At 49.2% G+C, this 22,253-nt stretch overlaps 9 protein-coding genes across 9 annotated transcripts; 4 read left to right on the top strand and 5 right to left on the bottom strand.

Annotated features, from left to right (window-relative positions):
* Positions 1-143: 143 nt before the first annotated feature.
* On the bottom strand, positions 144-3,630 carry BO83DRAFT_355650 (HET domain-containing protein; the record flags this gene model as incomplete). The annotated part of the gene is made up of 3 exons (XM_025529157.1): positions 2,819-3,630; positions 1,098-2,759; positions 144-1,013 (listed from the first exon to the last, which is right to left on the bottom strand). The coding sequence occupies exons 1-3, from the start codon at positions 3,389-3,391 to the stop codon at positions 144-146; spliced, it is 3,105 nt and encodes a 1,034-aa protein (XP_025391342.1). The 5' UTR covers positions 3,392-3,630.
* Positions 3,631-4,996: 1,366 nt separating this feature from the next.
* aspA (putative septin AspA) lies at positions 4,997-6,911 on the bottom strand. Its single transcript, XM_025526670.1, has 6 exons — positions 6,802-6,911; positions 6,547-6,616; positions 6,365-6,481; positions 6,220-6,307; positions 5,559-6,161; positions 4,997-5,496 (listed from the first exon to the last, which is right to left on the bottom strand). Exons 1-6 carry the CDS (start codon positions 6,814-6,816, stop codon positions 5,262-5,264), a joined length of 1,128 nt encoding a protein of 375 aa, XP_025391341.1. The 5' UTR covers positions 6,817-6,911; the 3' UTR covers positions 4,997-5,261.
* A 1,186-nt stretch (positions 6,912-8,097) lies between these two features.
* On the top strand, positions 8,098-10,098 carry BO83DRAFT_376121 (phosphatidylinositol-3,5-bisphosphate binding protein HSV2). The gene is made up of 5 exons (XM_025530634.1): positions 8,098-8,481; positions 8,565-8,603; positions 8,671-8,768; positions 8,824-9,180; positions 9,245-10,098. Exons 1-5 carry the CDS (start codon positions 8,373-8,375, stop codon positions 9,773-9,775), a joined length of 1,134 nt encoding a protein of 377 aa, XP_025391340.1. The 5' UTR covers positions 8,098-8,372; the 3' UTR covers positions 9,776-10,098.
* BO83DRAFT_205166 (uncharacterized protein) lies at positions 9,935-11,103 on the bottom strand. Its single transcript, XM_025526669.1, has 2 exons — positions 10,971-11,103; positions 9,935-10,905 (listed from the first exon to the last, which is right to left on the bottom strand). The coding sequence occupies exons 1-2, from the start codon at positions 11,024-11,026 to the stop codon at positions 10,095-10,097; spliced, it is 867 nt and encodes a 288-aa protein (XP_025391339.1). The 5' UTR covers positions 11,027-11,103; the 3' UTR covers positions 9,935-10,094.
* A 162-nt stretch (positions 11,104-11,265) lies between these two features.
* On the top strand, positions 11,266-13,567 carry BO83DRAFT_205136 (dynein family protein). Its single transcript, XM_025526668.1, has 6 exons — positions 11,266-11,735; positions 11,825-11,986; positions 12,070-12,452; positions 12,507-12,600; positions 12,650-13,278; positions 13,347-13,567. Exons 1-6 carry the CDS (start codon positions 11,579-11,581, stop codon positions 13,491-13,493), a joined length of 1,572 nt encoding a protein of 523 aa, XP_025391338.1. The 5' UTR covers positions 11,266-11,578; the 3' UTR covers positions 13,494-13,567.
* A 573-nt stretch (positions 13,568-14,140) lies between these two features.
* On the bottom strand, positions 14,141-16,241 carry BO83DRAFT_355638 (spermidine synthase). Its single transcript, XM_025529156.1, has 3 exons — positions 15,082-16,241; positions 14,737-15,031; positions 14,141-14,669 (listed from the first exon to the last, which is right to left on the bottom strand). The coding sequence occupies exons 1-3, from the start codon at positions 16,014-16,016 to the stop codon at positions 14,271-14,273; spliced, it is 1,629 nt and encodes a 542-aa protein (XP_025391337.1). The 5' UTR covers positions 16,017-16,241; the 3' UTR covers positions 14,141-14,270.
* Positions 16,242-16,449: 208 nt separating this feature from the next.
* BO83DRAFT_386269 (uncharacterized protein) lies at positions 16,450-17,179 on the top strand (the record flags this gene model as incomplete). Its single annotated transcript, XM_025532659.1, has 2 exons — positions 16,450-16,624; positions 16,725-17,179. 2 exons carry the CDS (start codon positions 16,450-16,452, stop codon positions 17,177-17,179), a joined length of 630 nt encoding a protein of 209 aa, XP_025391336.1.
* A 1,376-nt stretch (positions 17,180-18,555) lies between these two features.
* On the top strand, positions 18,556-20,246 carry BO83DRAFT_332671 (putative serine/threonine protein kinase; the record flags this gene model as incomplete). Its single annotated transcript, XM_025528304.1, has 1 exon — positions 18,556-20,246. The coding sequence occupies one exon, from the start codon at positions 18,556-18,558 to the stop codon at positions 19,858-19,860; it is 1,305 nt and encodes a 434-aa protein (XP_025391335.1). The 3' UTR covers positions 19,861-20,246.
* A 1,526-nt stretch (positions 20,247-21,772) lies between these two features.
* BO83DRAFT_298212 (uncharacterized protein) lies at positions 21,773-21,943 on the bottom strand (the record flags this gene model as incomplete). The annotated part of the gene is made up of 1 exon (XM_025527123.1): positions 21,773-21,943. A coding segment is annotated over one exon (171 nt), but the record flags the coding sequence as incomplete, so codon positions are not given.
* Between the last annotated feature and the right edge of the window lie 310 nt (positions 21,944-22,253).

Below are 22,253 nucleotides of genomic sequence, written 5' to 3'. Positions count from 1 at the left end.
CATTTCGCTCGATGGCATCTATAGAAAGTGTCACTGATCTCTTCCTAAACAAGCAGGGCCTACCTAGTAACCTTTCACCATTACGGCCACTGCAGGCTCCAATAATGAGTAGTATTTGTAGATTGTTATACTATTATCTCACTCTAGTCTTCTTCGTCCAATTCATCCGATGACAGCGAACTTTCCGAGCTTTCTGGACTTTCTGAACTGTCTGAACTCTCTGCACTTTCCGAGCTTTCTGGACTTTCTGGACTTTCTGGCAAAATTCTCAGGATGTTTGCCACGCATGAAATATTCTCCACTGCCGCATTGATCACTTCCTCTGAGATTGGAATTCTTTCTTTTTTTTGTTGGAAGAGTACTTCCAGCACCCTAAATCCAGATCCTGAATTCCCTGCCGCTGCCTTAACCACTTCCTCTGAGATTGGAAGTCTTCCTCCTTTTTGTTGGAAGAGAAGATTTATAATCTCATGACCACAAGAATCATTTCCTGCTGCTGTTATAATCACTTCCTCTGAGATTGGAAGTCTTTCTCCTTTTTGCTGGAAGAGAAGATTTATAATCTTATGACCAAGAGAAAGATTTCCTGCTGCTGTTCTAACCACTTCCTCTGAGATTGGAAGTCTTTCTCCTTTTTGTTGGAAGAGAAGATTTATAATCTCATGACCACAAGAATCATTTCCTGCTGCTGTTCTAACCACTTCCTCTGAGATTGGAAGTCTTTCTCCTTTTTGTTGGAAGAGAAGATTTATAATCTCATGACCAAGAGAAAGATTTCCTGCTGCTGTCCTAACCACTTCCTCTGAGATTGGAAGTCTTTCTCCTTTTTGTTGGAAGAGTACTTCCAGCACCCTATCTCCACATACTAAATTCCCTGCCGCTGCCTTAACCACGTTCTCTGAGATTGGAAGTCTTCCCTTTGCATGCTGAAAGAGCAATTTCAGGATATTAACCCCATGCACAATATTTCCTGCAGCTACCTTAATCACCTCCTCAGAGATTGGAATACCTTTCTCTCCATGTTGCAAGAGTAATTCCAGGATTTCAACTCCATGCATATTATTTCGTGCTGCTGCCTTCAACGCTTTCTCAGAGACCGGAAGGCTTCCCTCTGCTTGCTCAATAAGTAATCTCATAAATGGCACGGGCCTGTTTACTGCTGCCTTAACCAGCGCCCCAGAAACTGGAACTTTTCTATCGCAGCATTCAAAGAGATAATGTATTTCGCCGTATCCCCATTGATAATTCTCCATTGCGGTTATAATCACATCTTCAGACACCGGGAGATTTTGGCCACGATAGTGAACGATAACCTTCAGAATTTCGAACCCACAGTTTGTGTCGTTTCCTACTGCCACTTTGAGTACTTTTTCAGAGACAGGGAGGGCTTCCCCATGTGTTTTGAAGAGGAACTTCAATATCTTGGGTGCCTTTCTTCCAGTATTCCCTGCCGCTGCCTTAACCACCTCTTCGGAAACCGGGAAGAACTCTCCACGGTGGCGATAGATAGCCTTCATAACCTGATCCCCATACACTCCACGGTTTCCTGCTGCTGCCTCGACCACTTCTTTAGTGATGGGAAGACTAGACCCTTGAAGCTGGAAAAGGAGCTCCATGATTATATAGCCACACGGCCCTTCATTCTCTGCCACTGCTTTGACCATTTCCTCGGAAATTGACAGATCGTTTCGCTCACTTGGAAAGAGGCTTTGCATGATCTTGTCAGGAAAACATCGAATATCCTTTGCGGAAGACTTAGTCAACCGTGAAGCAACTGAATCATCTGTACCTCTCAAAACGAGCAAGCGCGCTACATCATCGTCTTCTGACTTCTCCAAGGCCAATGCTTCCATGACAGCACCTGCCATAATTCGGGTAATATTGTTTCGTCTATATTTCGCCTCCAAGGACTGTTCTTGATAGGCTGGAACCATGTCGGGGAGCTCTGTTTCAGGCCATTTCTGAGACCTAGTATCATTATTCAGAGGAATCCTCCACGCCAGTAGGATATCACAAGATCCATCCGGTGTATGCCATCCCCGAGATGTTCCTTCCAGAGACTCTCTAGGGCGTCTTTTGCAAAGAGTCACGGCAGGTGTGATTATCCTGAAATGGTCCTTGCAAAGCCTAATGATACTTGGCCTCGAAGCCCCTTGTAGAAGGAAGACGATATCCCCGGGGTTAACGGCCTGTGCAAAAGTTTGAAGATCCCAATCAGCTTCCCAGTCGTTCTCATACCCGATTGACCGGGCTGTATCATTCAAGTACACCTTTACTTCTTGCTGGCCAAAATTTGATACGTGTCGTACAGAGCAAATATGGCCTAGAACCCAGCCCACGCCTCTGATAATGGCTATATCTGATTCAGGCCATGTGTCAACAGAACAGTCTGGGAACATGTGACTGGTAACTTGGTTGAACACCGTATTCCAGGGGAGGGCATAGTTTGGCGTTAGGGCGGATGTCATAGGGTCAGCACTCAAACCTAGAAGTGCATAGATTTTATCATGCTGCTCGGTAGCATCGTGGTAGCAGTACATGCCAACGAGCTCCCCAATAGTGAGAAATCCTCGTGACCCCGGCTCATACTTTGGCCGGACAAGTGCCCCCTTGATAAGAAACGCGACTGGGCCTATCTTTTCTTGATACTCTGCAGGAAGCCTCATTCTCTTGAGGCCTTCGCACAAGGCATGTCCGTTTATTTGAACAGAGCCGCACATGATATAAATGGATCTTGCGACACCAACTTCCTGAAGTACCTACTATGGATATTAGTCGACACACCTCTGATAGTTCAACGTGCGGGAAAAATCATTACCCAGATACGGCGAAACCAAGCTCTTTCAAACAAATTCACACATAGTGCTCCACACCCCTCAATATCTACATCCTGCCCTTCCGCCAGGCACCGGAGTCCTTCAAGCGCTTTATCACCATCTCCATAAGCCTCTCCGAGCCAAACAGTGACATGTTGGGCCTGTGCATATATCGTCCGCATAAGTGGGATCTGCTCGGTCTTCTCGTTCAGATCATCCTGGTTGATGCAAATCGCATCAACCCACAGTATTCTCTCAAGCTGCCGATTCCGGAGACGTGACAGCGCAAGATATAGATTCTCTGTTACGGGGAACGCACGGCTGTTCAATTTGATGGTTCGAGATCTCGTTTTACTTCCCCATACGTAGGAAAGTGCCTCGTAGAGGTGCGAATCCGCGCCGCTACCTGACGTCAAGTCATAGTTAAAGAGTTCGCATTCGAGTTCTGCATCTTTATCTTTATTTGGCAGGAGGCGCATCATGCGAGTAGTGGGATGTGGAGACTCTCGCGGGAGCTCTGTGTAGGTAAAGGAAGGTTCTGTCAGATCAGAGTTGCACTTTAGTCCTGGAGACATGGTGTGATTCGAGTCTCTCGTACGACGTTCAGTGAATATTGTATGGGCTTTTTAGTTCAACGCGCTAACCACGGGATCAGAAACGACGTATCGTGTCTGTCTGAAGAGCAGATGTAGAGATATATCCCAACGCCTTGACCAGTGTAGTAGCGTAAGAGAATGGAGATGGACTCTGGGGGATGGTCGCTTCAAGGCAATCCACTACAGGCGCGCCAACTCACAGGTGGAAGAAAGTTGCATGGCGCTGAGTTGGTGCGGCTGAATGGCGGGGTACACTGAGACCGATCGATGCTAACAACATTACTAATCTCATGAGATTATTCTCACTCCTCTTAGACAGATGGGGAGATGTATAGTGGAATTATAGACCGTAATTTCGGTTCTTATCTCTCCCCATTCGATGTCTCTATGCCAAGTATACCGCAACCAAGTCCGGATCGTTCCCATTGAGTGTGGCGTATAACTGCCACGCACAATTATACGGAGTAGAGAGCAAAAAAGGTCTGCGAATTGCTATTTTCTTTTTTTTGATTTAAAAATAGAAACGATTTTCAGTCTCTGTCGATGTCATGGGCGGAATGATTTTCTGCCAGCATCTACCCAGGTCAGTGGCTGCTAACTTGGCTGAAAGGTCGGTTAATCGTAGTTGTTGCAACTTATCTATGGCAATACCAGTAAGGATAGATGGTATACTAGGGACTTAGTACTATAGATCAGCAGTATAGTGAGTACATATCATGACCATCCATGGTTGACTGCATTGAAGTGGGTCTTGTTGCTAGTAAATATATATTTTAGCAGTTCAACGACTTGAATGTTACTATCTCTCAGCATAACGTACTTCTAAAGAGATAGAGCTCCAGCTAGTATCAGTAGACAAGGCTCAGAGTCCTCGCATACTAGTAAAATATACACCAGATACACCCCTTAGTGCTACATCCTAAGCCAAATCCTCACTATCATAATATAGATGGCAAATACGCTCTAGGTTTCATGGCTTACACGGTCAGTAAGAGACGTCTGATGCTTATCTAATATATATTTATGAAGTCATGCAACTCCTTATGCTGGTCCCCAGAAAAATGAAGGGTCAAGTCTGGAGTCTGATGCTGGTCTGAACGACAATATGTGTCTTGTGTACGCGTTGGCATGCAAGTTACTTCTCATAGTAATGTTCCTAGTTCTGCATAGAAACGATGGGGAATGGAACATTTGCTTACCATGCCATCAGAACTTACATACCAGGAAAAACTTCGGGTCTTTTGTCCTCATATACTACTATTCAACTAAGACATATGATGATAAGATTAAGACATGAACCACGAGCACAAGGAATATGAAACGACAAAAGAGGGAATCTTGCTGCGCTGCTTGAGATTGGGACAGGTTTCATCGACAAAAGCAGAAACGGGAAAAAATGAAAAAAGGGATGGGCAATGAGAAGGAGGTGATGCAGGTTCAGCGACAACTGTCAGCAAATTAAAAAGATGCTATCTCTGACCCCAAGCTTCGCAACATGGGCAGTGCGAAACAGTTCGGAGATCTTTCGACCAGATTAAAGAAGACATGGGAAGAAGCCAAAATTTGGGAGAGGGAAAGAGCAGAGCAGCAGCAGAATTCCATCACCTCTTGTCCGCAACCCTCTGAGTGAACAAAGGGGAATGCTGCCAGTCGTCAAGATAAACGGAACGTTGCATTTTCCCCTCTCCTCTCGGATAAGAAGCTATTAACGTGAATAAACGGTCGACTAATCTTTCCCCCGTCGACAGTCACAACTGCCGTGCCACGAATCTCATTACATAGGCACAAACGGCGTCCGGGGTCAACATGCAAGATCCGTCTCCCTCCGGGGAACAGGTTCAGGAGGAGCTCAAGCATCGCTGATGCTATCAATCTGACTCTGGCTTGCTTCACGCGCCATGCGAGCCTCGATCTCCCTCAGCTGACTCTCACGAGCCAACAGTTCCTGGCGCTTCTCAGCGATCTCGCGCTGCACCTTGAGTTCGATCTCGCGGAGCTTCTCCTCCTCGCGACGGAGCTGCTCCTCCTTCAGTCTAACGGACTGGGATGCCAGATCTTCTGGGTTCATCGAAGAGTCTTGTGTACTGTGGCTATGGATTAGCTTTCGTTCCAGTGGACCGTAACAATGGCAAGTGGGTATACGTACGGCGTAGCACCATCCACACTCTTGCTGAGCTTCTCAGTACGGTAGTTTTCGTAGAGGAAATCGTGGGTAATTTCCTTAAGGTCTGCGAGATGGCTGTGAAGAAGAGCGCTGCGGATGGCCAAGAAGTCCGAGTGACGGGGGTTCTCAACGTCCACGACACCCCAAGGATATTGCCTGGCCCGCACCTTCTTGCCGTCAATCTCAACGAAGTCCTCAGAGCCAACAATGGCAAACGGCATCAGACCACGAAGCTCAGCATTCTCCTCCACGGTGTCCTCGTCGTCCTCCTCGATATCGTAAGGGAAGTTGTACACGGGAATGCGGTAGTGCTCAATATCCTCCATGATAAGCTTCTTGGATTCGGCCAATTCGGCAGGGGTGAGAGAGTCGGCCTTGCCGATGACGGGGATGACGTTGACACGGGGAGAAAGGCGCTTCATCAATTCGATGTCCAGCTCACGCAGTCCATGGCCGGTCGGTGTGATGAAGTAAAGCAGGACGTGAACACGGTTGTCCCTGAAGCGGGGGTTACGCTTGATTCGTGATTCCTCCGCAAGAATGTCATCGTATTGGCGCTCAAGGTATCCGACAATTTCGCCGAAGCTGTTGGGACGGTCAGTATTCGTAGGGGGCGTTGAGAAGGCGGCCAAGTTCAACGTGCCTTGCTTCATTGTCAATCTGGTCTCCGAAACCGGGGGTATCAACGATGGTGAGGGAGATGCGGGTGCCTTCGTCGTCCAATTCCAGCTCTTTTCAAGATTTCATTAGTGGCGTGTATGCTGGTGGTCCAGATGGCGGTGACTTACCAACTGTGACTGGCTTGATGCGGACACCCTCCTCAATGTGAGCGTTGGCCGGGTCGTCGCAGTCCTTGCCTTCTAGGACCTTCTTTCCACAAAGAGTGTTGACGAAGGTGGTACGTCCTATCGAAAGGGGGGAATTCCGTCAATTCTGCGATCGAAGTTGGTTTGTATGATGCAGCACATACCGGTTCCGCTGGCACCACAGACCATCAGACAGAACTGGATACCCTTCTTGACATTCTTCTTGCGACGGAGCTTCATCTGGGAATTAGAGCAAGAAATTAATCGTGGACAAATCTCTGGCCGAGAGCCTGAAGACATATAATGAAAAGAAAACGACGGTTCAAGGGACAATGGACGGGGTGGGTTGGATGGGAGGGGGAAGGAGCATGGATAGGCTTCAGAGCAACAAGGCCAGAAAGGGGAAGGAAGTAACATACCGCGTTGAACGACATGGTGAATTAAAAGGGGAGGAATGGAGGAAATTAAAGAAGAGAGAAGAAGAGATTGAAGAAAATAGAGGGAGAAAGCGAGTGGCAGAGACAAGGACGAAGGTGGTTTGAGCCAAAGGAAAGGAATGGGGGGGGGAAACAAGAGAGGTGGAATGAAGGTTGAATGAATTAGATGGAGGAGTGGATGGGATGGGATGTGGAATGGCTGCGTTGCTCCCCTGAGGTTCGACGACGGGCGGACACTCTCTGGGCAAGCTGGAGGGACTAAAGAGCCGTTTGGCTGGCGCTTGCTACTGATCTGGCAGTTAGGGGATTTGCTAGACTCTCTCTAAGGGGGGATTTCCTCCCTCCCGTTTTCCTGTTCGTAACAATTTCTTACCATTCTGGAACGGTCACAACTGCCCCCTTTCACCCTGCAGTCCCCAACGGCCCAATCATCGCCCTCTTTCTTTCTCCAGATTGATCGGTCGCTGGTAATATTGGTATCTCTTGTAACTGATGATACATCGATACCTTACTGGTCGTACCACTCCCACTTTTCTAAACAGTTCAGTTACTCTCCCATGGATAGCGGGCTCCCAGGCACGGTTCCTGTATGGAGTAAATGGAGTCTAGTCGTTATCCCCCTACTAAGCACTTCAGGTACATGCTTACGAACGCTTTGTTCAATTGCTTAGATAGCTGCCGATTTCAATGTATACAGTATAATTCCCATATAGTATGCCCAGGCCTTGTCTTTGGGTATCTCCCTACCTGCGTACTCTTTCAACACTCATTATAATACCTGTCTAATCTGGGGACGCCTTGATCATCAATTATTGTCTTTTCACTGAGAGACACACTTCATGTCTCCACTCAGCGGCCAGTGCTATGACTCGATAGGGAATTTGTTCCTTTAGTCCAAGTCACATATTATCCGCTAACCTGTTCTCTGAGATACAGCGCGACAAGTCAACTGAATGAAAGCATAAGTGGTTGTTGCTGCAATGTCTGGCTACTAGCCTCTGTGCTCTCCCCAGTTCTTCTCAGGGGTCGGGGGCAGCAGAAGGCGTTTCCACCGCCGCCGTGGGTCGCTGCGGGCCGCCGTAGCGGTAAGCAATTACCCAAATACCATACAAGCTTGGAATTTTAGGCCTCAGGCCTGAAACAATGGCTCCGAGCCATTATTGACTTACGGAATATTCCTAACCGCAAAACGGTAGACTAACCGCGCGGGTTCGAATCACGCCCTTGTCAGTACATGTTTTTCTTTTTTCTTATTTTCGAATCATCTTTGCCGAAGTATTTCAAGAAATTCTTCTTCGGCGTGTCTCTGGGTGTGAGATGATGTGCATTGATCACCATTGAACAACATCACCACGCTGCGCAGACAGTCTATTGGCCCGGCATCCGCTGCCCTTTCGGCACCCTTTCGGCATCCCCCAGCCAAAAGCGGACCCCCGGGCCTTATCTACGTTACTGATGCTCGGGTGAGGTCAGCGACCGCTGTCGATCTTCTAGTTTCCTGTCTACCTTTCTACCATCCATAGCTCTGATGGCCTCTTTCCCTGGTGGCCAGAATGAACACCCGACAAGTTATCGATGAGTCTGTGGGGCCACTCTCACTCTCTGCTACATTCAACAATGATACCTCCTGCTTCGCAGTTGGGTTGGACACCGGCTTCTGTGGTAGGTCCTAACCATGCCCTTCCTGCAATAGATTCCCTTCCGGGATACCCAAACTAAGAACTTACAATATAATCTCGATGCAGTCTTCAATACCGACCCATGTGAGCTCAGAGTATCAAGAGGTATACATGATAGCTTCAGCCCCGCATCCTCCAGCTCCGTATCACTAATGCCGTTCGCTCCATCTAGATTTCAATGCCGGCATCGGGGTAGTCAAGATGCTTGGCCAGACGAACTACCTAGCTATCGTTGGCGGAGGTAGACAGCCAAAGTTCCCACAAAACAAGGTGCGCGGGCTTCTGTATCTATCTTGCGCAGCTTATACTCACATAGGGGTCGCAGTTGGTCATCTGGGATGACGCAAGACAGAAAGCAGTAATTACGCTGGAGTTCCGCACCTCGGTCCTGGGCGTCCGACTGTCCAAGTCGCGCATCGTTGTCGCCCTCCTCAATAGCATCCACATCTTTGCCTTCTCGAACCCTCCGCAGAAGCTTTCATATTTCGAGACAACGGATAACCCACTGGGACTGGCTTGTCTAGGGCAGCAGGTGCTCGCCTTTCCAGGTCGGTCCCCGGGCCAGGTCCAACTGGTAGAGCTTGAGACGGGGAATGTCAGCATCATCCCTGCACACAGCACGCCATTGCGCGCGATGACATTGAGCCCCGATGGCGAAGTGCTGGCGACGGCGAGTGAAGCGGTACGCCCCTACCCCTACTATTATGGATGCGACGCAGACTACTGACCAGGCGCATTCTATCTAGGGCACTTTGGTCCGGGTCTTCTCTACGGCTAACTGCACCAAAATGGCCGAGCTACGACGCGGTGTTGATCATGCGGTGATATTCTCTCTTGCCATTTCGCCCTCGAATTTACTACTGGCTGTAACTTCGGATAAGTCTACCCTGCACGTGTTCGACCTTCCGCATCCCCGACTACCAACGAACCGTACTCCAGCTGCAGCTACCCCGACTGAAGAACAAACAAACCAGAAATGGGGCATTCTCGGAAAAATCCCACTATTGCCAAGGGTATTCTCTGATGTGTATTCATTCGCAAGCGCCCACTTTGAAATGGGGGAGGAAGCACTACCCGGCTCGCAATATGTCCCGCCCCTGGGTAACTCATACGGGAGCCCGTCGAAAGGCGTGATAGGTTGGCGCGACGATAGGACCATTCTTGTTATCGGCGCCGGTAGGGATGGCCGATGGGAGAAGTTCGTTCTGCGCGAAGGAGACGATGGAAAGCGGTATTGCCTCAGAGAGGGCTGGAAAAGATATTTGGGAGGCAGCTGAAGTTCTGTCGGCGGGATAAAGAGTGATTGTTCGCAGCACTACCTATTCGGTTTGCACCAAAGTAGGAGCTGTTCCAGATGCAGGCAAGATCCGTATGCATGCGCCCATGCCACAGCATTGATTCTGAGATGGACACGATATCGCATGAGCCGGCGCAGGATGATGAACCAGCAGACTTGCATTTCAAGAACAGGCGCGGACTGCAGCATTCGGCCACGAAGATCCTGGAGATCTTTTATTGGATGGCTTTTTCCCAGGATCAGTTAAGAGACTCAGTCCTCATTAGCATATTTAATATTTAGATAGCATTTCCAGACATTTAACGGTGTCGATCATGTCTATCTCTGTAGCGTCGGGAGTCGGGGGATCGCGACGCGACTGGCGTCCTGTCTCTGTCGGACCTCTCCCTTCTAGAAGGAGACCTCGCTCTATGAGATCGCTCTTCCCTTCTGGGCGACCGATCTCTGCGTCTTCTCTCCGAGTCTCGTTCGTCATCGTGTCTCCGACGGTGAGAACGGTGATGGCGGCTTGATCTCTCACGGCTGTCACGTCTCCGAGATGATTTCTCGCTGCTGCGCATCTTTTCCAGAGCGAGTGCGACCTCCTCCTTCTTCTCTTCAATGAGGAACTCCTTCATTGGATCTTCCTCGTCGTGGTTCTTAATCAGCTCCTGTAGCTCGATCTCCTCCTTGAGCAGAGGCCGTCTTGCGGGCTCCTCCCTTGATTCGCTTCCCCTTCTCTTCCTCCGTCTTCTCCGCTCATCATCTGTATCTCTGTCATCATGATCCTTGCTGGTCGTATCACCCATGAGCTTTGCGACATTGTCTGTTTCCTCCTCGTCATCCCGCCGCTTGTATCTCACGTGGTCCACACGCAGCACTCTCCCCAGCACTGTTGCCCCACCAAGGTTATCGACAGCGAGATCTGTACTGCGTTGATCCTCGTATTTCAAGAAGCAAAAGCCTCGACTCTTTCCGGTCTCTTTGTCGCGCACCAGGTTTATGTGCACGGGCTCGCCGTATTGCGAAAAGATGGTTATAATATCACCCTCGGATAAATCGTATGGTAGTCCACCGATGTATATGTAAGCGGTGTCTCTGTAGTCGGCGTGCCAGGAAGCTTCCGGGGATCTGAGGTTGTCCACAATGGTTAGCAAAGAAAACAATAAGTTGAGTTGCAAATAAGCGTGACATACATGGCATTTTCAAGCTCGCGCTTGTTGAGCGCTTGAATTTGGCGGATATTATTCATTATTGAATAGAGGGTCGCAGGAGCGAGTCAATAATCCCCTCGGGAAACAAGAAGGTCAAATAAGAGCACAGCTGAATTGCGCCGGCGAAGCAAGAAAGTGAGTGGCTGAGAGGGAGGGACTGGAAGCAGCAGAAAAGCTGGCGGGTTCAGCTCATCACGGGCTGGCTCCGCGGGAGGGTCCCACCCGCAAGAACGCCGACACTTTGGATTGTTTACTGGAGTGCAACTTAAACGTATTTCTCGACTAAACCGCCTTCCTCTTGAACTGACAACCCCCACCACCTGTGTGATTCAAATAGCAACAGCGGGCTTACCTACGATACAGCTCATCCGGGTGGGCAATTTGGCCACGGACCCGCCGTTAATCGCTACAAGAGATCGTCCCCAACGCCAGATTCCCCTGACCCCAAGTCCGCTTGCTTGGACCGATATCCATCATCTCCTCCAAACTCCGCGGCTCACGCGTCAAAGCCGTCGGACTAGCCTCACAATTATTCGGACGTTACATGGCATGGTCTGCGCCAACTGAATTTAGTCGAAATCGAACGGACGATGTCTGCGTCAAGCCAGATCCCCGGCTCCAGGTTCGGCACCGGAAACAATAGCCGGCCGTCGAGCAAGGATGGACCGAAGAAGAATATCTGGTCTTCTATGCTGGATAGTGTCGCGAATGGAAAGCGTCTGCCTGAGAAGAATTTGCTTATCCTAGGTGCGAAGACCTGGTTTCTGCTGCCGTCGAACGGCATCGGCATTTTACTGTTTTTGGGGTGGGTCGCTAATACTTGGACTGATTTCCAGGAGGCACGCCTGAGAGTCAAAGAGAATTCCTGGACACACTCGCCGCCGATTCTTCCGATCCTAGTCTGTCAAACGATAAGCGAAAGGGGAGGGTACCGCCGGTAGCCAACCAGTTCGCTTTGGGGTATACATATCAGGATGTGCTGGATGCGGACCACGAAGGTAATTTGTTCCCTGAGTTGGGCTGAGTGGTAGGCTCAGCCTGCATTATATGGGTGGCTGAACAAAAGTGCTCCGGCGAATAGATACTCTTGCGCGCGTCTCTGCATACCTACTCTCTGAACCTTCTCTATCTTTCGCTCCCCTCCTCAAGCCGCTCCTGACCCCTCAATCGATTCCGGAAACACTCGTCGTGATCCTACTGGATTGGTCGGACCCATGGACATGGATTCGGCGACTCCGGGAATGGGTCCGTCTTCTCCGACACGTGCTGATATCGCTCGATGACGAGACGAAGATCGTCATGGAAGAGAATCTCACAGAGTGGAGGGACCGGAAACGAGGCACGGATCCGAGTTCAGGAGGGGCACAAGGATTTACCAGCTCCGGAGGCCCTGTGACGATACCGCTGGGGCCAGGCGAGTGGGATGAGGGGCTTGGAATCCCCATGTGTGTGGTCTGCCAAGGGGTATGTTGATCTACTTCGGGCTTCCGGGAAGTCTATATTGACAGTCTTATGCAGGCGGACAAAATTGAAAAGCTGGAGAAGGACCACGGATGGCACGAAGAGCAATTCGACTTTATCCTTCAGTTCATGAGAACACTACTACTCAAGCGTAAGTACAGCAGCCAATACCGCTTGAGATCCGATTCTAACAGCAACAGACGGCGCGTCGTTGATCTACACCACACCGTTCCTCGCAAACTCCCTGCAGAGCCTAATACAGTCCTCCCTCGGCATACACTCTCTCTTAAAAAGACAGTCCCTCAAACACAACGTGATCGACCGGGACAAGATCCTGGTTCCCTCGAATTGGGATTCTTGGGGCAAGATCCGAATCATCCGTGAAGGCTTTGACATGGAAGGCATATCAACAGCATGGTCGATCGAGATTCAGGATCCCCCGGAGCCTCTCACGAACGGCGTGGACGATCGCAACTCCGACGAACAAACCGCAAACGCAGTGGACGACGGAACCAGCGCCGTAGCGATCTTCGAGCAAACCATCCAGGACCCGAAGCGCGACACATCAATGGCTCTAACAGGCAGCCAACGGAACGGAAACAAGATCGAAGTGGACACATCCGATATGCAGAGCTTCCTCACGAAGCAGCTCGAGGTCCTAGAGCAACTGAAGGCGGAGGACGAGAAAGACCGCTCCGTGAAGAAGGTGCCCCAGCTCGAGATGTCCCCATTAGACGACAACGGGCGAGTCAATGAACATATCGGTCCCGTACAATTCAACATGGGAGGAATCCAAGTCGACGCAGACGACATGCTCCGCAAGCTAAAGGTAAGATAACCCACTCACCATCCCCTATCCCAATCTAGCATATCTCTAACCACCCCAACCCCAAACAGGAACGCGAAGCCAGCCGCTCCCAAAGAAAAGAAACCCTCTCATCATCCGCCGGCGACGAAAAAGCCCACAACCAAGCATTGGCGAACTTCTTCGCCGGCCTGGTCAAGAAACCCGGGGCAAGTCCCCGCGGCAGCCCATCAGCGTAAAAAGATAAATCAGATACACCGGCGATGGGTAGTAGATGCTGTTTCTTCTTTTTCTTTTTTCTTTTCCATCCTGTCATTAGGGCGGTCATTGTTCATGTTGATGTTGATGTTGGATTGTAATTTTATTCTTTCCTTTTTCTTTCAGCTTTATTCCCTCTTTCTCTTTTTCATTTTCATTTTCCTTTTCACACATTCACGATGCAGTACATAGATAACATATTTGGAATGAGTGATTATAACTAACGCGGGGGGATTGTGGCCTGGCTGGCTTGGTGACATCTCGTTGTTGTTACTGCTGCTGCTTTCTCGTTGCTGCTGCTGTTGCTGTTTGTGATACCAGAATGGATTAGGCTGGCTTTTCTTTTTTTTCTTAGGAGTCGGAGAAAGATGAATGAATTTTTTTCGATAGTATCTATTGCGTTTTTTACGGTGCTTGCTTTTTAGCTTTTGAATATGGTTGGTTGAAAGACTTCTCTTCGTTAGCGTTGCTTTGGAGTCCGACTTGTGGGTATTGAGGAATAGATATTGAATAGCTTCAATTGTATACTCTGTGTTGGGCGTGGTTTTAAAGACAGAACAGACACACTATGTACTCCCAAACTCAAAACTAAATCATGATATTATAAAGTTATATTATGCAATAACCACCCAAAACCACACCTAGTACTAGTAGGAATACAAATATCCGAACCCACAACAACGAACACCAATCAATCTATCTCTCAGAGACACAGTAAAAAAATTACATACCGAAAGAAGAGTATAGTATCAAAGCCATCACCAATTCTCCCAAACAAAATCAGGCAACACATGACGCATAATACTCCAATGCTCGAGAGCCGACCGATCCTGGTACTTATGAAGCAGGTGGGTGTTCATAGAGTGAAGGACACGACGACCGCCCTTCTCGATACTCTCGAAGCGACTCGCATCGATCTCCACCTTCGGCATCAGATACATCTGGCGGAACTTGCTGCCCATGTAATCGGCCGGAACGGGGTCGCGGAAGGTGAGCGGCGTGGCGGAGCTCTTCTTGCAGAAGATCACCATGTTGGTGAAGTCGGTGGTGAGGTCGGAGTCGGAGGCTTCGCGGAAAATGCGGCAGGTCGGGAAGACGTATTGGATGGTGCGGACGGTTAGGGCGGCGGGGTAGAGGGAGATGTCGCCGGCGTAGTTCTTTTGGGGGGGTTAGTTGTGGGATGATGGGGAGGTGATGGGAGTTTAGAGGGGAGGGAGGGCTTACGATGGCAATGACTCCGTCGTCCTTAAGGAGGGAGGATAAGCTTTCGAGGAACTCGAGAGTGAAGAGCTCGAGGGGCTCGACGCCTCCGGTGAAGACGTCGTGGACGATGTAGTCGTACTGGGCTGGGGGGGTGCGCTTCACGAAGGTGGTGGCGTCTTCGATGGCGGCGATGTGGTTCGAGGGAAGGTGGAAGTATTCGGTGGCGAACTTGTGCACGACAGGGTCGAGTTCCACGATGGTGGTCTCGATGCCGTGGTGGATGAGGGCAGAGGGGGTGGTGCCGACACCGAGGCCGCTGCGAGAGGTTAAAATTTTGGAGTGAGAGGGGGTCGCTGCTGAGCTTACATGACGAGTGCCTTACTGTTGGCATCAACGCGGGGCTCGCCGTGGTCGGTCTCAACCAGACGGACGGCCTCGAGCATGGTGAAGACCGAGTAGATCGGGTCCATCACGGCAGGGTTGTAGTTGTTGGGCATTTTGGTCCACTGGCCGCCGAGCAGGCTGTGGTCGCAACGCATGACACGGAACCCATCATTCAGGTTATCCAAGACGGAGATGTAGCCGGTGGTAGAGTCCTGGCGGGCAACAAGGGCGAATCCCTCCTCGTTGAGGAAAGAGTTCAAGGCTCCAGAGTTCATGTGGACATTGGACGTCATGGAGAACAGAAGGGAGGGAATAGCGAAGAGCAGGAACTTGGAAGGAGCAATAGCGGTGTAGAAGACTGGGAGCAAGAGTTGGAGACCAGCACGAGAAAAGAAGAAGGTTGTTCCAATGAACTTGGCCAGGAATGCTTTGGCGAACTTCTCGCCGGTCTTGTAGAGGATATAGGAGACCACGAGAGGAACGTGCTCGGCGACTGCATCACCGTGTTGGCCCAGATCCAAGCCCGACTGCACCAGCTTACCAGCACAAGCCACAGAGAGCAGAACCAAAGGGTAGTAGGAAATGACCTCGGTGACCACAGCTCCGAAGGGGTTTCCCATAACGGAGCTTGATGCGAACAAGAAACTCTGAAGGGTAGGAACCCAGAATGCCACAACAGGGAGCAGGAAAAGAGCCCGGCGGCCGGTCAATCGCTGGATGTAGTCCTTAAGGAACCATCCAGCAGCGCCAACAAGTGCCACTCCATAGCCATGGAAGATATGGGCAGGAGCCGAGCCATATACTGGCGTCAGCATCAGCACCGTCAATGGCGAGTAGAATGCCGTCAGAAACAGCAGAGCAGTGCCAGTCAGCAGCTGTCTGGTGGTGGGCTGGACAAGACCAGCTAGGGAAGACATGATGTCAGACCTCCAACCCTGAGGGAATCCGGTAAGACCGATCAATTGAGAGCTTCTGTAGGAACCAATTAGTCTAGGTCCATCTCGCGACTGTATGTTTGTTGGCTTCTATTTAACAGCGGAAGAGCTGGGGCGGGGAGCTTCAATGCAACGCCACAACGTGAGCCAAGAAGAATCCCTGAGGGACCCACGTTGTGAAACAGATTGAAACCAGGCTAGTCTTACCGGTACTTTTCAGATAGAAAGTCGGACTGATCAACGGACGGTCATTATTCGCTCGGGCGACGTTTTGACGCTGAGGATAATTTCCATTTGCCGTCCGCGCGCTTCCGGCCCGAATGGGTTTAGTTTCCCCGCGTGTCTCGCCGCGCTTCTCATCATCCTCCAACTTCCCATCGTCATCATCCACCTCGGTTCAACTACTACCCCCATTATGCCTCTTTTTCCCATGGGTACGGGTGTCGCTCCTGAGGCAGGCTCTTCGCAGATGGAGTCGGACCCCGTAAAAAGAACCCAGTCACCATCTGCGGCGACGAGAATCAAAAATCGGCGCAAGCGCTATCTGGACATGCATCCGGAGTATTTCTCTGCTGATCTCGAGCTAGCCGGTCCGCTCGCTCTGTCTCCTTTAGACTGATTGGTTTCACATTCAGTCGCTCTGTCTATGACAGGGGATGTTTAAGCCAAGCTAATATGCCAGCCCTGCAGACCCCTTGCTGTATGATCGCTTAATCCGTCGATTCCAGACTCCAGCCGAGAGGGAGGCCGAAGGACGTGCCAAAGGCTTCTCAGGTGTGCTGCAAGCGGACCTGTGTAGATCCGAGGCCAAGTTCGAGGCTCTTTCCCACCCTGATCCTCACGCCATGTTCAGCTATACTCGTGGTCCCAACGGAGAGATCCTCGCGGAAGATCGAGACGAAATTCCCCCGAATAAGGAAGAAGGGGAGAAGGCATGGCGATGGGAGATGACCTTGCGGTTTTTAAGGGGTGAAGACGGCGATTTCGATTATACTGCGGTTGATGACAATGACGAGTACGATGATTGGAACGTCGAGCAGGAAAAGTACTTTGACGATGAAGAACCAGAGTGGCTTGTTGAAGGAGTAGACGATGGAGAAGTCAAGTCTCATCTGCAAGGCGAAACTGGTATTCAGGATTTCTGATGGTCAAATCAGGACTCCGATGTTGCTCGATTGGGTGTTGTGGCTTGCTCGGAAATCCTGGTGGCTATTGACGCACAGCGTTCTCCTTCGAATTCTGCGCTTACCTGCAGGTTCTAAATCATTCAACTGCTTTGCGGTTTTGGCTTCGGAGCGGAAGTTTCTGCTGCACTTGTTTGCAGTGTGTTCTCGCTGAATGGGTAAACCCCATGTCCATAGCACACTATCGGAACTGTCATAAATGAGCAAGGGAAATACCTCAAAGCTCTTGCTTTAGCAAGCTTGTCACCCCCACGCCGCAATGAGAATGCAGTGCTCTTTGCTATACATTGGTTTAGCAATGATGAATTTGCATTCCGTGGACATACCTGTGGAACAAGGCAACTATATCCAAGATGGAACAATACTGGATACGTTAGCTATGTCACGTGCCATTCAGTCGGCATCCTCACTGCTTCACAGGACCAGCATCTTGATAACTCAGTCCGCCAAGTGGCCTACTGAGAGGCTCCAACAATGATGTCGGTTATTGCTCATGCGTTGACCATATGTGCTGTAGACGCAGGAACAGCATAGTTAAGTGGTTGGGTCATGTTGCCTTGGCCCAGTTCAATGTGCTTTGGGAAGTCTGGGAAGAATGAAACGTCAGACTGGCGGCTGGACTCCACTAAGTAGTGTTAACGCTCGTCTATAGCATCAACAGAGCCAACTTTCGTTGAATCTAATCTTGTCCTTCCTAAAGTAGCTTGCCTCGGTCATTCAATACTCAGAATAGACTCGCTTCCCTGATGCCATTCAATTTCATCGATTAGCACCTGGTGAATTTGTTATATCCATACTCTATATCTGTATCTATATCTATTATGTACCCTTTAGAAGGAAATAGGCGTCTACATCATCTCCGAGATTTTGCCTGCGGCCTTCATGGCTCTGGAGCGATGACGCTCCAGGCTGGTGTTGCTGATGGCATCGCTTGCCCTGCCATAGTCATGTCATGATGTCGTGAGAAAACTCGTCGAAGTGCAAGTATGACATGACTCTACTGCCTAGATGCCGCTTCCTTCCCACAGAAACTCCCCCGTCGCCAACATCCTCCTTTCCATCGTTCAACTCTTGTTCTGCAAAGTACTGTTGGCTCTAGCTATAGCAGGACATAGCTCTATAAGCCCAACTTAGCTTTCTAACTATTGCAGTCGACCATTTGCTATATTGGCTGCAAAAACTTGCTCCTCCACTCCCTTCTCTATCCTTTCCCCTTTATTTCTCGTTGTGACCTACACAACGGTATCTCATCGGATATACCTTGCTTCCAGGTATATCCCATCGTGGCTCGGATCAAGATCCACTCGTCTCAACAGACTCGTATTGATATAAATACGATGTCTTCCACTGCTTCTTCCTCTTCCTTCTCGAGCATCGACCATAGTGTCGGCTCCAGCGAGCTGGATGATTGCCTTGGGAAGTTGATCATGCCAGGCTCCAAGCCCACTTCTAGCCAAAGCAGCGACTACCAAGCTGTGGAGGTCCCCGACGACTTCGACACGAGCCTAACCTCCGAAGCATCCAATAGTATGTATGTGCTCGAGGAGATGAAAGCCTATAAGATGAAGGAAGCCTTCTACAGTAGCAAAGGCGAGGTTCTTGGCAGAGGAGCCTACGCACAGGTCCGCGTCGTCTATAAGCGCAACGGCGAAGACAAGACAACTCGTTATGTTGCCAAGGAGTTCTTCGAGAGGAAGTATGCCCCATACGATGTTTTCGTGCGCGATATTCGTAAAGAATTCATCGTCGCTCGTCATGCTTGTCATCCAAATGTCGTCAAATCTGTTGACCTTTGCATCAAGGAGAGGCAGTGTAGCATTGTCATGGAATACTGCAGCCAGGGTGACCTCTTAGATGTCCTTTCGATCGGTCGGCTAAGCACCACTGGCAAATTATGCCTGTTCAAGCAGCTTTTACGTGGTGTATCCCACCTTCATAACCATGGCATCGCCCATCGAGACCTGAAGCCAGATAATCTGCTCCTCACGGAAAAGGGTGTTCTCAAGATAACCGACTTTGGTTTCGCCGTAGTCTTCAGGGACCCCGAGATAAATCCCGATAGTGTCCGCCAGTGTTCGAATAAAAACATCTGCGGTACCGAACCCTATCTGCCACATGAGGTATGGTACAGTAGATACTATGACCCTCGCCGGCTTGATGTATGGGCCTGTGCCTTGATCGGACGATACTTGTTCAACCATAACATGGCCTGGGAGGTCGCCGACATTGAAAAGGATAGGCATTTCCAAAGGTTTGTACTTAATTGGGCGGAATTTCGTAAAAGCCGTTCTGTCAGCCTTATTGATTGGGCTGATATCCACAAATGGCAGCCAGGGTTCCGGCCTGCAGACTACCCGAGCCCTTACATATGGTCTCTGATCCTCCTGATGCTGCACATTTACCCCGAGAAAAGGCTCACCATCGACGAAGCCTTGAATAGTCCCTGCATTCAAGCTATTGATTGCTGTTCTCCGTTCGGGCTTGAAACAGATTCTACAGACTCTGCCTCTCCTCCTGATACTCATCATCATTGTCAGGTTCCCAGGGGCTGTCACCACCACGGCACTCATCAGACACGGACACCGAGACAACCAAGTCAAATGACATCATTAGGCGAGTATATTCAAGTGAGTGATGAATAAGTCACTAAGAGCCAATTCAACTCGGGTCGATGGTCCTCGAATCAATCCTCTAGTTGAGAAAATATTCTCAGCTTACTACACACATTGAACCGCGGTGCAATGATAATACTGCGGTTCATCCTCTAAAGAATTGGGCCCCAAATTATGGTCGCAATTGACTTCAATGACACATACCAAGTCAACGAACCGATATCTAATATGTTCTAAGTTGATGCTTCAAACTCGATTATATACAACAAGCCGACTGTTATCGTGCCGCTACTTTTGGATAAGATGTCCACTTCGCCGCTGTGTGTCAACAGAATTACTCTAATATGTTGACGTTAGTGACTACGCCTCGAAGGGGCGAGACTCTTGAAAGACTAGCTCGAATTAAGAAGATCTAGAGGGCTAATTCGAGCAAGGAAGCAGTATATGATTGGATGATATTCTTATATTCTCCTGTCGATTTGAAATACAGGAGACCTGAAAAATACCTAGTATAACTATCCATCTATCAACATTGCACATTTCTATCCTTTCGTCTGCGTGAAAATGATGCTTTCTTATTATCAAGCCGCGATTAGTACTCTGGGAGGCTCTCAGGCACGTAAAGGCCACCTAGAAGACTTGAATATGATACTATATTACTACTTCATCTTTTTGTAAGAGAAGACAGAAAAACCTAAAACCTCATATTACTATACAAAGGCCCTGAAAGATAAGATACATATACCATGAGACTCTAATAGCTCAGAGAATCAAAGCCAGAAGGTATCATGCTACCAATTTCCACATTGACGAGTCTCTCGCATTCGTCGAACAAAACTGAAACACAAAGAAATGATGGTATGAAGCCTGCGTGCTGGCTAATATATTTCCATACATGAACCCTTTCTATCCCCCCATGCTGGTACGGGCAGATTTCTGCTACTTGTTCATTGATTTATCTGGTTTGGACCCAATAGGGGCTCATCTACCTGTCCTTTCATTGCCCTATTTGTGGTTACTACCTAAGATGTGTCCTCAATATCAAAACAATTTACAAAATTTCAGTGATATAAGTTCAAGGATGAATGGACCTGTTTTCCCACCCCTGATATCCTTTCCATTATTTTGATGTGGCTTTAAAGAACCCAGAATCGTGGTACGATCTCCACGGCTGTATTTGCCATACATGAACAGGTACCGCGTGGAAGGGACTATACGCGCCTTTCCAACTTACTCAGAAAATGACCACGTTGAAGCGAGGTTCAAACCGACCGATAGCTGCGTATCTCAGCTGATGCGAGGATCTAGAAACCTACGCCGGGGAAGTGGCCAAAGTCGCTGGTGTTGAGTATGGTTAGCGGGTTGGCAGACCGAACTTATTCGGTTTGCACTAGATATGTACCAAATTATGCTCTTATGGTATCTGTACTATAGGTGTTCTTTGTCTTAAAAACAATTGAAGTACATGTGGGCTTAATGGTGTATATACTCTGTCTTCAGTCAGGGAAGTAGATCTTATTCCCATTACTACGGAACATGAGATTAGTGGCCAAGTCATCCTGTTGTGATACTAGAAGGCTCGGCCAAGTAAATAACAGAGCTTCATATTCGCTTAGGATACGATTGTTGATTTTCAATCTCTCTGGTATCCATTTCGTGTATAGGGCCCTCAAGTTTCCGGATGTGATCGAGAACCAATTTTTACTTTGAACTACAACATGTGCTTGTGGCCTTATAAATTAAATCGTAAATCTCTTCAGTAATGACAGTTTGGATCTTGACATTTTCAAGGCCTTTATAGACGCAAATACTTAGCACTATTCAATTAGAAACGCCTGTCTTCGATTTAGCCGTTGATCTGTTTAGAAGGCTCCTCATTCAATCAAGAAGTCGCGCCATGCTGATGAAGTAGCTCGGCTACTTCAGCTCTCCCATTCTCCAATTCCTTAACCTCCTCAGCCACTCGCTCATCCGTGGAACAGTATGTCTTAAACTTCTCGATATCTTCCTCCGTGACAGCAGTTTGGGCAGCCTGCAGAGCAGTAGCAAGGCCCGCTCTTTCCAGCCGGATATTCACGTCCGCTCCAGCCTCAATTAAGCGCTTCGCCGAATCCTTTAGTCCAAAGAACGCAGCAGCAATTAGAGCAGTCGCATATTTCGCCTCGGGGTGGGTCTGGTTCAGGTCTGCACCAGCCTCAATCAAGAATTCAAGCTTGTCGATGTCATATTCAGACATCGCAGCAATGGTGATGGCATTGCCGTAGTCTTTCTTCTTCACTGGCTGATTAACATCTGCTTTTGCGTCTATAAAGGCCTTGAGGATGTCAAGATTCAACGTAGGAATTGCTGCTTCAAAGGCATTGGTGTACTCTCCGGATTGTAGTGGCATGTTGGCATCGGCCCCTGCATCTATCAGTGTTCTA

The sequence above is a fragment of the Aspergillus eucalypticola genome (assembly GCF_003184535.1).
Source record: "Aspergillus eucalypticola CBS 122712 chromosome Unknown BO83scaffold_5, whole genome shotgun sequence".
Classification (NCBI taxonomy): domain Eukaryota; kingdom Fungi; phylum Ascomycota; class Eurotiomycetes; order Eurotiales; family Aspergillaceae; genus Aspergillus; species Aspergillus eucalypticola.
The sequence above is the reverse complement of the archived record's forward strand: the minus strand, read 5'-3'. Positions and strand labels throughout refer to the sequence as shown.

Coding starts and splice junctions, on each gene's coding strand:
- aspA (XM_025526670.1), bottom strand. Junction 6,308..6,364: donor CATCAAGCCAGTCACAGTTG/GTAAGTCACCGC, acceptor AATCTTGAAAAG/AGCTGGAATTGGACGACGAA. Junction 6,162..6,219: donor CAGATTGACAATGAAGCAAG/GCACGTTGAACT, acceptor CCGTCCCAACAG/CTTCGGCGAAATTGTCGGAT.
- BO83DRAFT_376121 (XM_025530634.1), top strand. CDS start 8,373: ATGAACACCCGACAAGTTATCGATGAGTCTGTGGGGCCACTCTCACTC. Junction 8,482..8,564: donor GTTGGACACCGGCTTCTGTG/GTAGGTCCTAAC, acceptor ATCTCGATGCAG/TCTTCAATACCGACCCATGT. Junction 9,181..9,244: donor TGGCGACGGCGAGTGAAGCG/GTACGCCCCTAC, acceptor CATTCTATCTAG/GGCACTTTGGTCCGGGTCTT.
- BO83DRAFT_205166 (XM_025526669.1), bottom strand. CDS start 11,026: ATGAATAATATCCGCCAAATTCAAGCGCTCAACAAGCGCGAGCTTGAA. Junction 10,906..10,970: donor CGCGAGCTTGAAAATGCCAT/GTATGTCACGCT, acceptor GGACAACCTCAG/ATCCCCGGAAGCTTCCTGGC.
- BO83DRAFT_205136 (XM_025526668.1), top strand. CDS start 11,579: ATGTCTGCGTCAAGCCAGATCCCCGGCTCCAGGTTCGGCACCGGAAAC. Junction 11,987..12,069: donor GCTGGATGCGGACCACGAAG/GTAATTTGTTCC, acceptor TCCGGCGAATAG/ATACTCTTGCGCGCGTCTCT. Junction 12,601..12,649: donor GAGAACACTACTACTCAAGC/GTAAGTACAGCA, acceptor TAACAGCAACAG/ACGGCGCGTCGTTGATCTAC.
- BO83DRAFT_355638 (XM_025529156.1), bottom strand. CDS start 16,016: ATGTCTTCCCTAGCTGGTCTTGTCCAGCCCACCACCAGACAGCTGCTG. Junction 15,032..15,081: donor AACAGTAAGGCACTCGTCAT/GTAAGCTCAGCA, acceptor AACCTCTCGCAG/CGGCCTCGGTGTCGGCACCA. Junction 14,670..14,736: donor ACGACGGAGTCATTGCCATC/GTAAGCCCTCCC, acceptor CCCCCCCAAAAG/AACTACGCCGGCGACATCTC.